The 17,768-nt window shown below is 32.0% G+C and overlaps 1 protein-coding gene and 1 pseudogene across 1 annotated transcript; one reads left to right on the forward strand and one right to left on the reverse strand.

The window, feature by feature from the left end:
• The first annotated feature begins 7,359 nt into the window (after positions 1-7,359).
• Positions 7,360-8,975, forward strand: LOC148547084 (protein trichome birefringence-like 19 pseudogene; annotated as a pseudogene).
• A 303-nt stretch (positions 8,976-9,278) lies between these two features.
• On the reverse strand, positions 9,279-16,206 carry LOC107610384 (uncharacterized). The gene is made up of 10 exons (XM_088495282.1): positions 15,961-16,206; positions 15,504-15,687; positions 15,009-15,403; positions 12,061-13,144; positions 11,219-11,982; positions 10,188-10,297; positions 9,913-9,966; positions 9,766-9,802; positions 9,610-9,674; positions 9,279-9,294 (listed from the first exon to the last, which is right to left on the reverse strand). The coding sequence occupies exons 1-10, from the start codon at positions 16,204-16,206 to the stop codon at positions 9,279-9,281; spliced, it is 2,955 nt and encodes a 984-aa protein (XP_088351408.1).
• Positions 16,207-17,768: the final 1,562 nt, after the last annotated feature.

The following is a 17,768-nucleotide window of genomic DNA, read 5'->3' on the forward strand; positions in this document are numbered from 1 at the left end:
AAAAAACACCACTACCACTCCAATATTAAAAATAAAAAGTTCTTTAAGAATCGTCATCCTTCTTTTACTCTCTCTTATATACTATTATTGCTTAGGTCTGGCTCTTTAAGAGGAGTTATCAAATTAAATGTGATTATCATGAAAGATTTGGTACATCAACATTATATATTTGCATTCATCTACAGCATGGCCACCAGTTTTAGAGCCTATATAATTCAGAAACTAACAATCTGCTTTCTTGAATGATCACTAGCTTCAAAAGCAGTAGTTGCGGTTGATGAGTTTTTGATCATGCCAATCTACTCCATTTTAATTAATTAGCAATTCAATGAATTGAGTTGTAAGGTATTTACTGAGTTGGTAACCCAAGTTTAATTTGAACTAACTTTAGCTGCAAATAATTAACATCCTCAATCTATTGATACTCTTCAATCTTCATTCAATAAACCACTTATTTGGATTAGGGTTCTCTCCGTACTATTTTTATTCAAATATTCAAAATATATATCGAAACTTACAAAGAGCTAATTATAATTAAATCTTTTTAAAACACCTAGCTAGCTAACAATAATTATTGTCTAACTGGAATGTTTAATGAGAAAGTCTAGCGGGCGAACATTTTTATTAAAATCTGGTCGGTAGTTAATCAACAAAAGAAAAGTGAGTAATTCTATATTATTATTAGATGAAATTTCACACCATTAAAAATATCAATAATAACTAATTGATAATTACAAATCACAAAATTTGTTGCTGCTGACACTTCTCATGTTTAACTTCTCTAGATCATCTTTTATCTCTAAGTGCACATACAAAGATAAGAGGATTAATTAGTTGTTAGTTGTTATTTATAAAATTATCATGACTGACATTGGTCATATATACTATTTTCAATGTGTGCAAAATATTCTGTTGATTTCATTAATTTTTCTTTTCTTTTGTTTTTGTACTATCTGCGTACTTTATTTATCAAGTTGGAAGTTAATTTCAACACATAAAAGGTAAAACAAGTTTATATATGTTGGAGGGAGTGGATCATTTTTAGTGAAAAAAAAAATTGAATACTGTCTAGTGTTTAATCTAATTTTTTATTGTTTTCTCTCCTATTTAATTTTAGTCCTATTTAAAGAATTAAAGATAAAAAATTATATTTTATTTTCTCAAGTATTTTTTTCACTAGAGAGGATCAATTTCCCAATTAACATATGACTACTCTATGATCAATATTAGTAATTGGAACTTAGAAACAGCACGCAATATGAGCACAAATTGTGGACTAACTAAAAATATAAAGGAAAATTAATACGAGAAACTCAACAAAGACACCTAAGACTTTTTGTATATATGTATGATTATAACTCAACCAAATGTAGGTGCAAATTTTAATTATTTATGATGACAATTCGTATCTTGTCAAACTCTCTAACTGAAGAATGGTCAAATTTCGCAATTTATGGATGATATTGGCCTCAAAACAAAATATCTATTATATTAATGCTTTGATTATTCCTGATTCCAGATGTATATCCCCCGGCCATGTTTTTGTATCATCGTTCACTATATATTATCATCATTCCATAAATACTAAGGAGACTTTTGGTCTATTCTCTCCACTTAACATGTACAATGCTTTAATTAATTAAGATCCGTGATGATGTATAAAAGACTATCGGCATTGTGGAAAAAATATATTGGTATTAATAGAATATCAGATGAATTTTGCTTTATTTATTTACTTACTTTTTCACAAAATGATATTTTAAGAAAAGTATATATATATATATATATATATATATGAAAAAATATAGGGTACTAATATATTATCTGCTAACTTATTATTAATAATAGTTAGTTATTATATTTTAAATACATATATAAAGAGATACATACAGAAAATATATTGATAAAGATACTTTTATTAAATACAGCCATAAAAAAGACATTTTTATTAGATACATCCACAAAGACATTTTCATTAAACACAGCTATATATGAGTTAGTAGAAGTTGGCAGAAATACTGTTGGTAACGTAACGGGATTATATATATATATATATATATATATATATATATATGGAGAGATAGATTTTATCAAAACAAAAGATATTAAATAAGTACTTATAGTAGTAGAAAGGGTTATAAGAAATAAATTAAAATGACGTTATAAATTTTTTCTGTTAATTTTGATCTAACAAAATTTAAAAAGTTTTTAATTTAGTTTTTATCATTAACTTGTTCAAATTTAAATGCATTAAATACTAATATGTTGTCACGTTATCCCATTGTAAACAAAGAAGAGACTTCTAGATCTTTCAAATTTTACTAGATTAGAACTAAGAAATATTATAAAAGTAACTGTTTGAAGTTTGAAGCTTATAATTAGATGAATAATAGCGTGTCAAAATGGGATAAAAAGAAGCATGTTTAGCAATTAATGAAAGGGGTAGCTGGCACACCATAAACTATCATCGTATCTACTGAATACATTGCATTGCGCGTGGTATAATGTTCTTGACATTTACCTTCCATTAAATCTTGTTTCCATATTTCTATGCCCCCATTATTCAATTCAACTATATAACAATCACCGTATGAATCAGAATCACTCACACAAAACCTTCTTCTATTCATATTGTCTTTCCGCAAGCAGGTAAACATCTCAATCAATCAATCAATCTATCTTTCTTTTCTTTGGATGATTGATTACTCATGTTTAATTTTCTTAAGCAGATGAAAGGGGACACAGCAAAGAGTGGTGCAGAGTTGGAACTGAATCTGAAGCTGATGTGTTTCCCAGCATCATCATCAACAACAACAACGGATGAATCATCATCATTGGAATCTTCGAATGCGTCATCAGAGATGTCGTGCGTGTCTTCTTCATCAGAAGAAGCAAAGCCAATGGTGCTGGTAGGTTGTCTTGGGTGCTTGATGTATGTTCTTCTTTCAGGTGCTGATCCCAACCCTAAGTGCCCCAACTGCAACAGTAGGGTCCTTCTTGATATCCTCAAGAACGAGAAGATCAACAACCCAATTCCATAGCTAGCTACCAACTTCAAAAATAAAGTTCATGCATGTATCTCTTTCAGATTATTTTATTTCTCATTTGTTACTGCTTGTTCATTAATAATAGTACCTAGATTATATTTATTTATATTATTTTCTTCCTTGTATCTTGTATTCAATTCTTGTGTATGATGAAGGGAATTGAAGATCAGGAGATTTGATTTATAATATAAACATGATTATATATGCTTTGTTTATTGATCAGAATCATGCGGACCCATCACCCAATTTTGTCTTTTGCATATACAACATGTTTTGTTTAAATTTCTTCCAAAATTTCCCTCAATATGTTTTACAAGGCCTTTTATCAGATCAAAGGAGTAGTTGTAGTGCCGTATGGTAAATTAAATAGAATAAGTATTGGGAGCCAATAGCCTAACCATATAATGTGTACAATGGAAGTTTAGGAAGTATTAGAGATATGACCATTAGTGTTATATTGTCCTGTCAAGTTACGCTTTTGGGATGAGTGGTTTTATGATATAGTATTAGAATTCTAGATACAAAAGGTCAAGAGTTCGATCCTTGGTGAATTCCAAAATCAGCTTAAGCTTTTGAGAAAAGTGGTTTTATGACATGAGATGTTTATTATTTTGTTAATTATTTACTTAATGTAGAAACTTAATGATGATATAATTTCAACTACTTATAACTTTCATTAAGTCCATATATGATATATGTGTACTAATTGCAAGTCTTTAACTGTTATTGTATTGTTATGAATTTCTTATATATCTCTCTCTATTATTTTGTTTTTGTTGATGATTGTTTATCTTCATCACTTTTTGGCATGGATATTGAATACCTGCAAACTAGTTTAAAAGATATAGTTTAGAATCAAGTTTTGAAAGGTTTGAAAAATCACTCTAGCTACCTCTCTTCCTTATTACTTACTGTTTTGTAAAGGTAGTTTTTGCCGTTACTAAATTTGTCCAATAACAAAGTATAATTCGATTTTATTAGAGCAATCATAAGTCATAAGTATCAATTATTTTAATTTAATAATGTCATCTTTTTTTTTTTAATAAATTTATGCAAACATACAATACAAAATATTATGTATAGAATAATATTATTAAAAATAGGAATAACTATATCATTTTCTTTTATTATATTTTTTAAGGATTAAAATTTTAATTATTTTCAAGTCTCTTAATAAAAAATTGTATGATCCAATTCCAATTATCTAATTGATTTTTATATGTGCTTCTTTTTCAAACTCATCTAACTAACTTAACTCCTGCTACTTAAAATTTGTTTCCTTTGTTTTTCTATGACATAGAAGCAGACTAATTAAGAAATAAAAAAAAAATTATTTATTTATTATGGTTTTTAATTTCATAAAGATGGTTGGCGGACGGCCAAGTTAATTGTTGGATGTTTCCTTTCACTTGAAAACAAAGAACGAAGTTGCATCACTAATAACTTCAGGTTTATGCATGCACACTATAATCATGTTGTTAATCCCCATTTAGTTATTTTATATATGCACTTTGCAATATATATACTTTAAAATATTACCACTACCTAAAGTTGAAGTTGACATTTTCTTCATAAGAAGAACAAACTGCACGTGCCCATATTGCAAATACTCCAGTTGAGTCTTCATAAGAATATTTAATTTGAGGTTGGTCGTTGAAACCATGCGTTGAATTAATTAATAAATAATACGAGTACTTTGCTGAGTCGGCAAATCTTTTTTTTTTAATCTCATAAATTAATAAAGCATATATCCTATCTCTAAAACAACACAAAATAATTACAATCACTGGGATTAATATATTCTCTTAGAATCTGTTATATAACTGTCGCATATTCTAGCTAAAACCTACCAGACTCAAATTTGTTATTACTAAATATTCTTAGGCTTGTGTTTTTTGTTGTCATAAGATTTATAAATAGTACAAATAAGTGAATAACTTAAATAATATTCAAAATTATATTTTCTAACTCCATTTTTCCAATAGTAATGAAAAAACAATTCATAGAATTGGGCTTGTTCTATATCATGATGAAGCCAAGTGGGGTACCCTTTACGTATATCATATGGATAGATATTTGACACAACATGATTCATTTCATGGTATCTAAATTTAGGCAAGGTTATCATGTGTGTTAAAAATGAATAATCAACCACTTGGTCGCCGCCTTTTCTATAATCCTATCATATTACTATTTTATAATAAGAGCAATTTCTGTAATACAATAATGGGATTGCTGGCACGCACGCGTAAATCGTGCTAGCCATTCTTCTTTTTCTAATACAAATCAGTGAAATCACTGCCACCGTGTAGGTAAACAATAAGTATTAATTACCTATTATTTTGCATCAGAATTTTGAATTTAATCCCACTATGTGTATATTAAAATTAATTATTAAAATAAAATATATTAAAATATAAAATATATATTAAAAAAATTAAATTATATATATATATTTAAATATAAATATATAATAATTTATTTTAATAATTAATTTTAGTGTAAAAATAATATTTTTAATAAATTATCAGACAAGAGTTTCATACATTCCCTTTATTATGGAGGCTAAGCAACATTCCAGTATAAAATAAAAACTACAATTAGCAACGTTAAATTGAATGCAAATTTACGGGGCATGCATGTATAGGATGACGTCTCAAGAAATTTCAAGAATATATGCGTGTACACATACAGATAAAATAAGAGCACCGTTAGGAGACAATAAAATATGTATACAATATATATAATGGGTTAATTTATTAGGCCCAATTAATATTAATAGAGGAAATTAACCCTAATATTATTATGGTTGTTTAATTTAACATACCACACCATTTCTTATATTTTCACTTTTTCCCCAAATTATCCAACCCTTTTGTTTCATCATTCCACCCCCACCCCCTCCCCCCAAACCCAAACCCTCCCAATCTTTGCACACTAACCGCGCAGAACCCAAACCCTCCCCCAATCTTTGCACACACCCAAATTCTTTTGCAACCGAGGAAGGTCACCTCTCAACGCAATAATCCTCATTGTTGGCATCAAGGACGGCGTTCTCTTGGTCCTGAACATCACGCCGTCTCTGCAACCGAGCCGCTGGGCACGACGCCGCCGACCAGGAACACAACGAAGGAGTCCTCACGGACGAACCGAGCAGCAACAGAGTTCTCCTCGCGTGGGCGCCTTCCTCTCCTATCAGCGGAGCAGCCGACCCGGAAAAAAACACCTGCCTGCTCGTCAACAGTTCACCGAAAACACAAAGAACATCATCTCTAGAAGAATCATAACCATCCAATGTAAGTGGCTTTTGTTGTTCATATTTGGATTGGTAATCGATGTTGCATGTTTGAATGTAAATATATTTTGTTGATTAAATCCCTGATGACCCATGGTGAAAAAGCCGTGGTTGCTGTTTATTATAGCAGAGACTGTGGAGTATGTAGTTAGTTTAGGTTCTTGATATGCTTGGTGATTTAATTTTGGCGCGAAAAAGGTCGAAAATATTTGGGATCGTGTTTATATAGCAGTTAAATTTAAATCTTTTTTGTCCCTTCCCGTGTGGACCATGTGCATGCAACGTGACGTAAACTGGCTGACCATTGTTGAAAATGGGTTGATATTTGTTGGATGGTTACTTTAATAGTATATTGGATGGTTATTCTTCAATTTTTTTCCAGTGTCGTCAGTTTCTAATTATTGCTGTTGCTATTGTCACTGCAGCCAAAGAGTTAGCTAAAATTGTTGTTATTAGTTTGTAATAAAGTTAAAATAATTTTTATAACAGACCTGGACCGTTAGATTTTTAAATCCAGACGACAAAATTGCATTTAGGACACTCTAACAAGGTATTATATGCTGTATAGATATAAGAAAAGGGTTGATGCACTTGAGGTGCAACATGTGTGGTATGCTGTTTTGTGCAAACTAAATGTAATTATGGGTTTATTTATTGTATTTTACATCAGTTTCCAATATTGCCATCGTTGTTGATAGATGATGTTAACGCAGGAAGTTTGGGATAATTTGTTTTGATAGACCGTGCATGATATGTGGTTGTTTTTGGTGTGTTTGTAATTGATGGCTGTGATCCTCCTCATGGGTTGTTAGTAACTTGTTTTGTACAATTTGGATGGTCGCTTTGATAGGGTATTGGATGGTTGGGTTGCTATTGTCACTGCAGCCAAATAATTAGCTGAAATTGTTGTTATTGGTTTGTAATAAAGTTAAAATAATTTTCATAACAGGCCTGATCCGTTAGATTTTTAAACCCGGACGACAAAATTGCATTTAGGACACTCTAACAAGATATTATATGCTGTATGGATATAAGGAAAGGATTGATGCACTTGAGGTGCAACTTGTGTGGTATGCTGTTTTGTACAAACTAAATGTGATTATGGGTTTATTTATTGTATTTTACATCAGTTTCTAATATTGGCATCGTTGTTGATAGATGATGTTAACACAGGAAGTTTGGGATAATTTGTTTTGATAGACCGTACATGATATGTGGTTGTTTTTGGTGTGTTTGTAATTGATGGCTGTGCTCCTCCTCATTGGTTGTTAGTAACTTCTTTTGTACAATTTGGATGGTCGCTTTGATAGGGTATTGGATGGTTGGATTACGTATTTGCTGCTATGTCTTCATGAGTCAGTTTTTTATCTCATTCATAGATGGTTACAAAAGGAAAATTGTGAGGTTTGATCTTTATATGAAACAGGCTATAATCTTTGTGGCCAATATTTTCTTATTTTTCTGGATACATAAGAATGTTATTGTTGTGCCATATAGCGTCCAATGATTAAGTTTACATCAATTGGAATTTAATATAATGCTATTATTTACGTTATTTGGCTGCAGTTTACCAGCTTCTTTTGTAAGACTTTACGACTCAGATTGCCGGCTGAATATTGCGTGTGTAAATTATCACGGTGCTCGACTAAACCAATCCCTAAACCGGCCGACGACACACTCAAATGGGTAAAAAGGTATCCCATTATTGATTACATGAATAAATGAACATAGTTCGTTATTTTTTATGAAAATATGATGATCCTTTTTTGTTTTGCTCAACAGAAACTAGTTGAGACACGATGCTCACCCTGCTACATTAACAACTTATTTAACCATTTGGAACGACATAATGAGCAGACTAAGTTAGCAAAGATTGCTATTTTGATTTGATTGTAGTGACAGTTCAAATTACAATTTCACTCTTACAATATTATGGGCTCCATTTTTAGTTAAAGCTACTGGTGCTGATCTTCGTGGTAGTGCATTTGACAATTTATTAAGCCTTTATCTTGATGAGCCAAATGATGTTTGGGTCAGCAGTGTTGCAAATTTTGATTATGTGATTTTCTCAACAGGACAATGGTTCTATGGACCATTGACTTTCTATGAGAATGGTCAAATTGTTGGAGGCCAACAAGGAGTAAGTAAAGTACAAGACATTAACTTGTATGGTTACAAAAAGGCTTTTCAGACATCTTTTAGAACTATCATAAACCTTAAAATGTTCAAAGGATTGACTTTTTTAGTGTCACAATCTGCAAAATACTTTGAGCATGGAGAGTGTAATGAAGGTGGGAGTTGCAACAGGACAAGACCATTTACAAAAGAAGAAACACAAGGCTATAACAATGGGGAGTTCTTGGAAGCAATGCATCATGCTCAAGTGGATGAATTTAGAGAAGCAGAAAAGGAAGCTAGAAAAAAAAGGGTTGCACTTTGGTTTGATAGATATAAGTGAAGCAACGTCATTGAGGCCTGATGCATATCCTGATAAATATGGCCTTATTTATAATAAGAATGTTAAGGTTGTAGATTGTGTACATTGGTGCTTGCCTGGTGCTATTGACACGTAGAATGAATTTTTGTTCTATAAAATGAAACAAGCAATCAACAAGACAAGTACTTCAATTTGACTTGCTGTGTATGTTGCTTAATTCAACTAGTGTTTCTTTTGAAAATAAATGTATGCATCTATTTAACATTATTATATACTAGCGGCTTAACAGGCACTAGTGCCTGTTCAGCCGCTTTTTTTTTTATGGAATTTAAAGTTAATTATTTTAATGAATTTTAAAATTTTAAATTCGAATAACATAAAAATAATAATATAGAATAATCAATGATAATATAAAAATGTTCAAATTAAAATAATCATATATTACCTATCTATAAACAGTAATAATATGAAAATGATTTAATTATAATGAACACATACATCACCTATCTACAAATCTACAAATAACATAATTCATAAAATAATTATTACAATATTATTTTATCTTCTTCTATCTAACTCAAAGTCATAAAAATAAATAGAAAAATACTATTATTTACAAAATATGAGCCATATTTAAAAGTCACTTTTTTCTTTGTTTAGGGACTTTTTTTTTAGTGGTAAGCCAAAGTACGGATCTGTATTTGAAGAATCTTTCTTGTGCCTACAAAAAGTGTAAAGAAGAAAAATAATTATGTCTTTTTTTTGTGATTATATATCAAACTATAAGTAAAAACGTTAAAATAAATCTAAAGTAATTTCTGAATTTGTACCGAGAAAAAATCTTTAGCAATTCCTCATACATCTCCTTATCAATAAATTCTTGAGCCTTGAAGAACTACAAAATTTAGAAATCAATAAAATATACCATATGCCAATACAAATTTCATTATATTTGAACGAAAAGTTAACAATAAAAAATATAAAACCTGCAAAATTGAAATTTCTTGTTTGAGGTTGGATTTCCTACACATGCACAACAAAAGAAGCCATTAAACCCTCTGTAGAGCATTCAAATCTATAAGTATCCGATATTACCTCTATTTTGTGCGGTTTCTTAATCTAATGATAGGTACCTGCAATGTTGTTCTTTACTAACATCAGTTGGTTCCGCTCCTATGAGTTTGTTGCTGGAAAAAGAAAAATATTTAATTTATTATCAGTAGTTTAAAATTATTTTTTGTAACTTTATTCAACATGAGAAACATAATCTTCGTTACAACCTCAGAGTAACCTTTTAATATTTTAGGCATACACTTTTTTCTTTCATTTTTTATTAGTAAAAGAAGAACATAGAAGGGGATAGATAATAGGCATATCGATAATATTCTGATTACGATGATTGTGTTACCTTGTATGTTGTTGGAGCAGTATTTCCTTTTTTATCATCTTCCAGAATTGGGTCTTGTCTGTTTTAACCGTTCCTCCCCAACCAATAGAATAATTTTGAAGGGAATGAACCTATTAGATAACATATGATTATGATTACTAACATAGAAATAGAAGTATGTATATTGAATACAATTTCGACAGTAATTAATTTACAAAATTACTTTATTGTCTATTGGTTTGATTGATGCAATTGCTTGCTCATCTTTCCATGCACTCCAGAGATTTTGGAATCCTTCTTCCTGTAATTGATATTTGTTAATATATTTCTAGTATATATATAGTATGTCTTAGTTAATGATAATTAGTACATACCTGTTGCATAAAACAAATGTTCAAGTTCGTTGTCTTTATCTCCTGGCATATATTGATGAGTTCCTTTGAAATCAAATTGTCTATTAAAAAAATATAAGTCGTTAGTCCTCAATAAATTGAAGTTTGTATACAAAGATATATATCAATGAAAAAGATTTAAAGATTAAAATTATATATAGACTGAATTGTACCAAGAAGATACTTACTAAGAACATAAATTACCTGTGGGGAAGGTAACAATATTTCTTTGAAAACTACATTTTTGGTAAATTCTCCACTTGTTCCATCTATTTTTCCTTCTTTGACTAAAATTTTTGTAGTTGACTGAGAAATACTTCGAGACAGAGCAACATATAATTGGTCATGGCTAAATACATGTTTAGGGAGATAGATCCCTACTTTAGGAATGGTCTGTCCTTGTGATTTGTTTATTGTTATTGCAAAACTCAACCTTACAGGAAATTGCTTCCGGATAAGTATAAATGGCAGTCCTGAATTTTCTGTTGTTTTGTGTTTTATCCGAGGCAAGAAAGCTCTTCTTCCACAGTGATGACCGGTTAAAATTTCTACGTCTAACATGTTTTGAAAAGTTCCACGACATAGTAACCTTGTACCATTGCATAAGCTGGCCTTAGGGTCTATGTTTCTCAATAACATCAAAGGTGCACCTCTTTTTACCTTCAACACATGAGGTGGCAACCCGCCTGTAGAAACTAAGTTAAGATATTCTTGTTGATATAAATTATTAGCATCTCCTTCTACCTCATCAAATGAGACTAAATTTCGTTCTTCTCCTGGAAACTGGTTGATAATTATATCATTAAGCTGTTGCACATCATGATTTTTTGGCGTCAATATTGCCCTTTCTACCATGTAAGAAGCGTCCCACCCATGAGATTGTAAGTTTGGAAATATTTCTTCTATTAACTTGTGTAACGATATTTCACCCTCCCACGGAATTGCCATATTTGCTTGTATCCGTACAAAGTCTTCATGTATGGTGGGCTCAATTCCATCACCAATGCGCATAAGATACTCAGCAAAAACATGATCATTAGAAGATCGCATATTTTGTCGCAAATGGAGAATTTTAGTGGAAGCCCATAAATGAGACTTAACTATAGAAGCTGAAATCATTTGTGACTTACTACCTTTCGGTACCACAGGCAGTACTTGGCAGAAATCTCCTCCCATCACAATCACTTTTCCTCCAAATGGCATATCGTTTGCTAATATATCTCTCAGAGTGCGGTCTAATGATTGCACCGATTCTTTATTTGCCATAGGTGCTTCATCCCAGATGATTGCCGTTGTTTGTCTAATCAGCTTTGCAAGATCTGATTGTTTGCTTATGTTGCAAATGGATGATGGTTCTGCATTAATTGGGATCTTAAATCTAGAATGAGCTGTTCGACCCCCAGGCAATAATGTTGCGGCTATTCCTGATGATGCAGTTACCAAGACAATATGACCCTTATTTCTCAATTATGCAATTATAGCTCTGTAAAGAAATGTTTTGCCTGATCCTCCTGGCCTATCAACAAAGAACACTCCACTTTCTCTTCGATCAATTGTATTCATAATGCACTTGAAAGCTTTAGACTGGTCATTGTTCAATCTTGTTACGGAACACAGGCCTTCCCGGGGTACTTCGACAGACAGTTCTTCTTGGATAACTCTGGGTATCGAGTTGTCATTGTCATTTTCATGAGTTAGAACTGGCAAATCGTATTGTGTAATCTGTTTTCCATGCTGAAGGAGTATATCATTTATATCCCTGAGTAGCCGATTTGTGAACACTAAGGCTGTTGTGGTGCTGGTTGACGGATAATCATCCACCATATATGAAAAAAATTCATCCCATAAGCTTCTTACATCTGTAGGCTCACAAAATATTAAGATGGTTGCAAACAACCTTCGTAAAGCACATGGCAATCGTAAAACAGAAGCCTCAACCAAACACTCACGGATGCTACTGTCACTCTCTAACAATCCTCGGTGTTGAGCAGATTGCTTGAAGGACGAATATTGGACCCCATTCACTGTTAGCAAGTCACCCAAACTGATTGGTCCTCTGACATTAGATAACAGAATACGCAAATAGAATTTTTCTCCTTCTGAAGGTGATACAGTATAAATTCGACCGATGGATCTCCTCTGTGTCTTGCGCCGACGCCATTCCTTTTCCTTGTTGTGCCAAGTGTAATACTTTGGAATTTTCCTGTACAAAAGATGCCTAGATTGTTGGTCCTCCTCACGATTTAGGGCAAAGAACTCAGTGAGCATTGTTCTAGAGAAATAATCATCATTAAGTATTTCAGGAATGGTTTGGTGATCATAGAAGCTCACTTGATGTTGATTTGGAAAATGAATTTGTAACCTTTCCACTGATGGATACATTCGGTAAAGGTTAAATTTAAATATTCTCCAACATGCCTCTGGAGCAGCAATCCATCTTGCATCAACAAACTGTTGGACCTCGTCAACATTAGAACCGTTGTGAACTTCCATTGCAACCCGGTCTGGACCCTTGTAGCAATATTTGTAGAGATACATTATACTCTTGATGCTACTACATATCTCAACATTAATATGGCAATCATACTTTAGTAGTAGACAAGGGTTGTACGGAACTACCCATCTATTGTCAACCGTGACACTTTGGTTAATTTGTACTGGAGTGTCGAATCATCGCCTATATTGCGGATATGAGTCGTCACCTGACAAACCCCATTTGTAGGGTTTATCTTGTATTGATTTTTGGGGATTTTATCAACTTTTACCCACATTTATTCAATGAAATAGCATGGTTTTATAACTTCTCCCTTAATTGTGCTTAAGAGTGAAAACATGCTTTCTAGGACTTAAAATAGCTAAATTTAATTCACCTTGATTCTAGATGCCTCGATATGTTTGTTAAGTGATTTCAGATTTAGGAGGCAAAGATTGGATTAAGGGAATGAAGAAAAAGCATGTAAAGTTTGAGAACTCATGAAGAAATGATGGAACCAAAAAGCTGTCAAGCCTGACCTCTTCACACTTAATTGACCATAACTTGAGCTACAGAGGTCCAAATGATGCGGTTCCAGTTGGGTTGGAAAGCTAACATCCGGGGCTTCGAAACGATATAAGATTTGCCATAGTTGCATCACGCATAGGGGCGCGCACGCGCACGGTACGCGGACGCGCCAATGGTGGCACATGACCCACTTAATGCAAACGTGGCCAGCGATTTTAGAAGCCTTGTGGGCCCAATCCAACTCATTTCTGATGCTATTTAAGCCAAGGATTGAAGGGGAATCAACATACTTTTCATACTTTACTTTTACTTTTAATCATTAGTCATAGTTTAGTTTTAGAAGTAGTTAGAGTTAGAGAGAGAAGCTCTCTCTTCTCTCTAGAATTAGGATAGGAATTAGGGTTAGATTAGGATCTCATAGTTCTAGGTTTAATTCAAGTCTCCTTCTACTTCCACCTTCAATTGATGATTGCTACACTTTGGTTCTTCTCTCTATCCCTATTCTCTTGTTGTAATTTCTCTTATTTTGTTTCTAGGTTTTGTAATCATGATACTCTTGTTCTCTTTATTTTCTTTCAATAATACAATTTGAGGTAATTCATGATAATTGTGATCTCCTTGATTGTTGTTAATTCTTTACATTCAATTGTAGTTAGAATTCATTCTTGTTGTGATTGACTATACTTTTCTTTTGTGCCTTCCAAGTGTTTGATTAAATGCTTGGAAGAATTTTAGACTAGAATTTTATGTTCTTGGCTTGAGAAGGTAACTTAGGATTTCTTGAGTCACTAGTGTCCAATTGATTGATAGTTGATAGCCATTAACTCTAGCCTTCATTAATCCAATTAGTGGAAAGCTAGGACTTATGGACTAGGATTGATATAACTCACTTGACTTTCCTTTGTTAATCGATTTAAGGATGACTAAGTGGGATTAATCCTTGCAACTACCATACTTGTGGCTAGTGATAATGATGAAGACCCTTGACAACCAAACCTTGCCAAGACCATTTTGTGAATAAAGTTTTCCTACCATTTACTATTCACATTCCTCATCCAAAACCCCAAATAAACAAGTCCATAACCAATAGCAAGAACACTACCCTGCAAGTGCTTTGAGAGACGACCCGAGGTTTAAATACTTCGGTTTATAGATTTTAGGGGTTTGTACTTGTGACAAACAAATTTTTGCATGAAAGGATTATTGTTGGTTTAGAAACTATACTTCAACAAGATTTCATTTGTGAAATTCTAAACCGTCAAAAATCCATTCATCATCACCTCTTCGTGTTTCTGCTGCGAACTCTTTTGGGTAGTTGCGTTTACATTGGCCATTTTTCATGCAGGGTGAAGATTGATCAAGTGTACCGCAAGGACCATAAATCATATGTTTTAGCACTGCATCATGTAGGTGTGGTTCTACTTCTTTAGATGGTATCTCTGCACGTACCAAACTATCATAATGCTCCGGATCAATTAACTTGTAATTGTTTTCTAATATTAGCAACATATGTACATGTGGCAACCCTCTTTTTTGAAACTCAGTAACATAAATATAGCTCTTCACCTTTCCCAAGACACCCTTAGTAATGACATCCTCTTTCAGCTGTTCAAATTTGGCTCGAAAAATTCTTGTTGTTAGATCTGGACGATCTTGTGGAGTTTGAACTGGGTTGAGTTCTGAAGTTACTTCAGTCCAAGATGGATTGCATGTCATTGTGAGAAAAATATCTGGCTTGCCCTCTTTAAGAACAATCGCCATTCCATCTTCATATCGTTGGGTCATGTCGCGACGACTACCAATGAACGACGATGGTAATATTGTTCTTTTTCTTCCAACATTTTCTGAAGACAAATATATAGAGAAATATTATTAGTTTTAATAATTATTTTGGGGTAATTCTTAATGATTTTCGAAGTAGCAATTAGATACAACAATATTTACCTGCATTGGTTTCTCCTGTGTGCAAAGCATCTTGTAAACCTTGGTATAATTCAGCCCGTAATTTCTTCTGTCTATTTCGAACCCATCTTAACTTTCCGGTTTCAATTTTCACATAGTTATCAACAACATATTGTTGTAGTAGTCGCCCTGCTTGCAATACGGTGGAATGATCATCGGGGCGGATCTACAAATTTTTTAGAATTTGCAAAAAAGATTAGATACATTGCTCAATTTTTTGGCATAATTTTATTGAAGTCTATACTGCGTAGGAAATGGGAATTTGTACCTGGAGCATATAACTATTATATGTTCGGCATGATACTTTGCCGCCACTTTGACTTCAGGTATTGATATCCCATCCATGAGTTCCAAATGGCAAAAGAAGAGGATATTGTAGTGGATCGTAATAGCCAACGAATTCCTGAATCCTTCGTAGGCTACCAGCATGAGTTTGCACCTTAATATCTCGCCCACGAATCATTATTTCAACGTCATCACCAACAATTATAGCTGCTACCTGCGACGCAGTTGGAAGACTATATTGTGGCTGATTAGCAGGTCGCTCTCTAATGACCAAACTACACTCATGTACATCTGACCGTTGTGCAAGCTGGCGAAACACATGGAGAAAAGGATTATACCGGTGTAGCAATTGTTGTAACTTGAAAACTAATGTTTCATGTAGTTGTGTGTTCTCCAGCATCCTATTCTGTAACTCGTGATCAGTATCATATATGTACAGTTGCAAAAACCGTGGTCGCGTGCCTTGATCCGGATGAAATCCCCCTATACTGTGATATATTGAGCCTTGAGCATGAAATGTATATATATCACGACCTATTATAGCCAGTTGTTCGTCTATGTGCACACCACACGAAGTGAAGGAAAATACATGATTGTATCCACGAATATGTTTCCTAAAATGGTTTCCTTCTGCAGAAGGGTCCAAGAAGATTTCAAGTAATTCCTGAGGAGCATTTACTTGGGGAAGAGAGACTTTTTCCCATTACAGCACATCTCGAACGTCTCATGGTAAAATAGACGTGCGCTATAGTAATGACATGTTCTTGGGACTGGTAGCGGAGTTCGAATTATTGTTGCATCCTCTTGAAAATTTCGAGCACAATTATGGGATTCTCGAACATTTTGTCTAATTTCTGTACTCGTATTAAATTAACATATATTTGGTTACATTCATAATGAAAATCATAAAATAATGAATTTTGTAACAACTAAAAAAATAGTTCTTTGTTTGTTGATTATAAATACAAAGAATTACTTCCATTATAGTGGTGATCATAAAAAAGAGATAAGTAGCTATCAAATATTTAAGTGATGTTTCAATCTTTTTTTTTAACTTTGTTACATTGTATAATATTGTGATGTTGTTTGACTTTAATTTTTTTTAAATTTTGTCATTCAGATGTATTTAACAACTTTAATTATAAAATATTTTATTTTATTCTTTCTAAAGATGTTTTTTATTCGTTAAATAAATCTTTTTATTCTTTTATTTAATTATAAAGAAATATTATTTATTATGTAGCAATATAGTTTTATTCTTTTTTTAATAAAATTATTTTATTTAAAACCTTTTATTCGAAACTGTTATAACAAAGTTAATCTAACTTATGATATATAACAACATTATATTATTCTAAATGATTATTATTTTCTTGTTCCATTATATATTTTTGTTTATATGGTAACACTATCTTTATCATGGATTATTTTTTTTTAGATTAAATAGTCAATACAATATAGTTTGAGTCTGAAATAAATAAATTTTTTTTAAAATACTTTCTTTATATATCATAATTTTTTTTGTATAAAATTCTCCGTTCATCAATTGTCTTATAGCATTTTTTAGTTAATTATCTTATATAGGGTATGACAATTTTTGTCTTTGGCCAAATTTTTTAGCTTGTATGTTTTGTTTCATATTTTTTAAATGTTTAGATATTACTGGTCGAAATAATACAATACATGACGATAATATTGGTTCATATTTTATTTATTCTATTACTTTTAATAATTTTTATTTTGTATGCTTTCGCCTAGAGTTATCATTTTAATTTTTACTATTTATTTTATTTCTTAAAATATATTTTATTTAATCATTTTATGTTGTCAAATTTGTCTGAATTATATAATAAAATAATTCAACAAAATATTAAATTTTTTAAATTATTTTTTTTTCGTTTTCACTTAAGTTTCCATATTTTTCATTTTGATTGGCAAATAAATATGTTAAGTATTATATTG

The sequence above is a fragment of the Arachis ipaensis genome, chromosome B8, assembly GCF_059453495.1.
Source record: "Arachis ipaensis isolate K30076 ecotype BB chromosome B8, ASM5945349v1, whole genome shotgun sequence".
Classification (NCBI taxonomy): Eukaryota; Viridiplantae; Streptophyta; class Magnoliopsida; order Fabales; family Fabaceae; genus Arachis; species Arachis ipaensis.

Coding starts and splice junctions, on each gene's coding strand:
- LOC107610384 (XM_088495282.1), bottom strand. CDS start 16,206: ATGCTGGAGAACACACAACTACATGAAACATTAGTTTTCAAGTTACAA. Junction 10,298..11,218: donor TGCCACCTCATGTGTTGAAG/GTAAAAAGAGGT, acceptor GTTATCTAATAG/GTTCATTCCCTTCAAAATTA. Junction 9,675..9,765: donor AAGAAATTTCAATTTTGCAG/GTTTTATATTTT, acceptor TAAATTTTGTAG/TTCTTCAAGGCTCAAGAATT.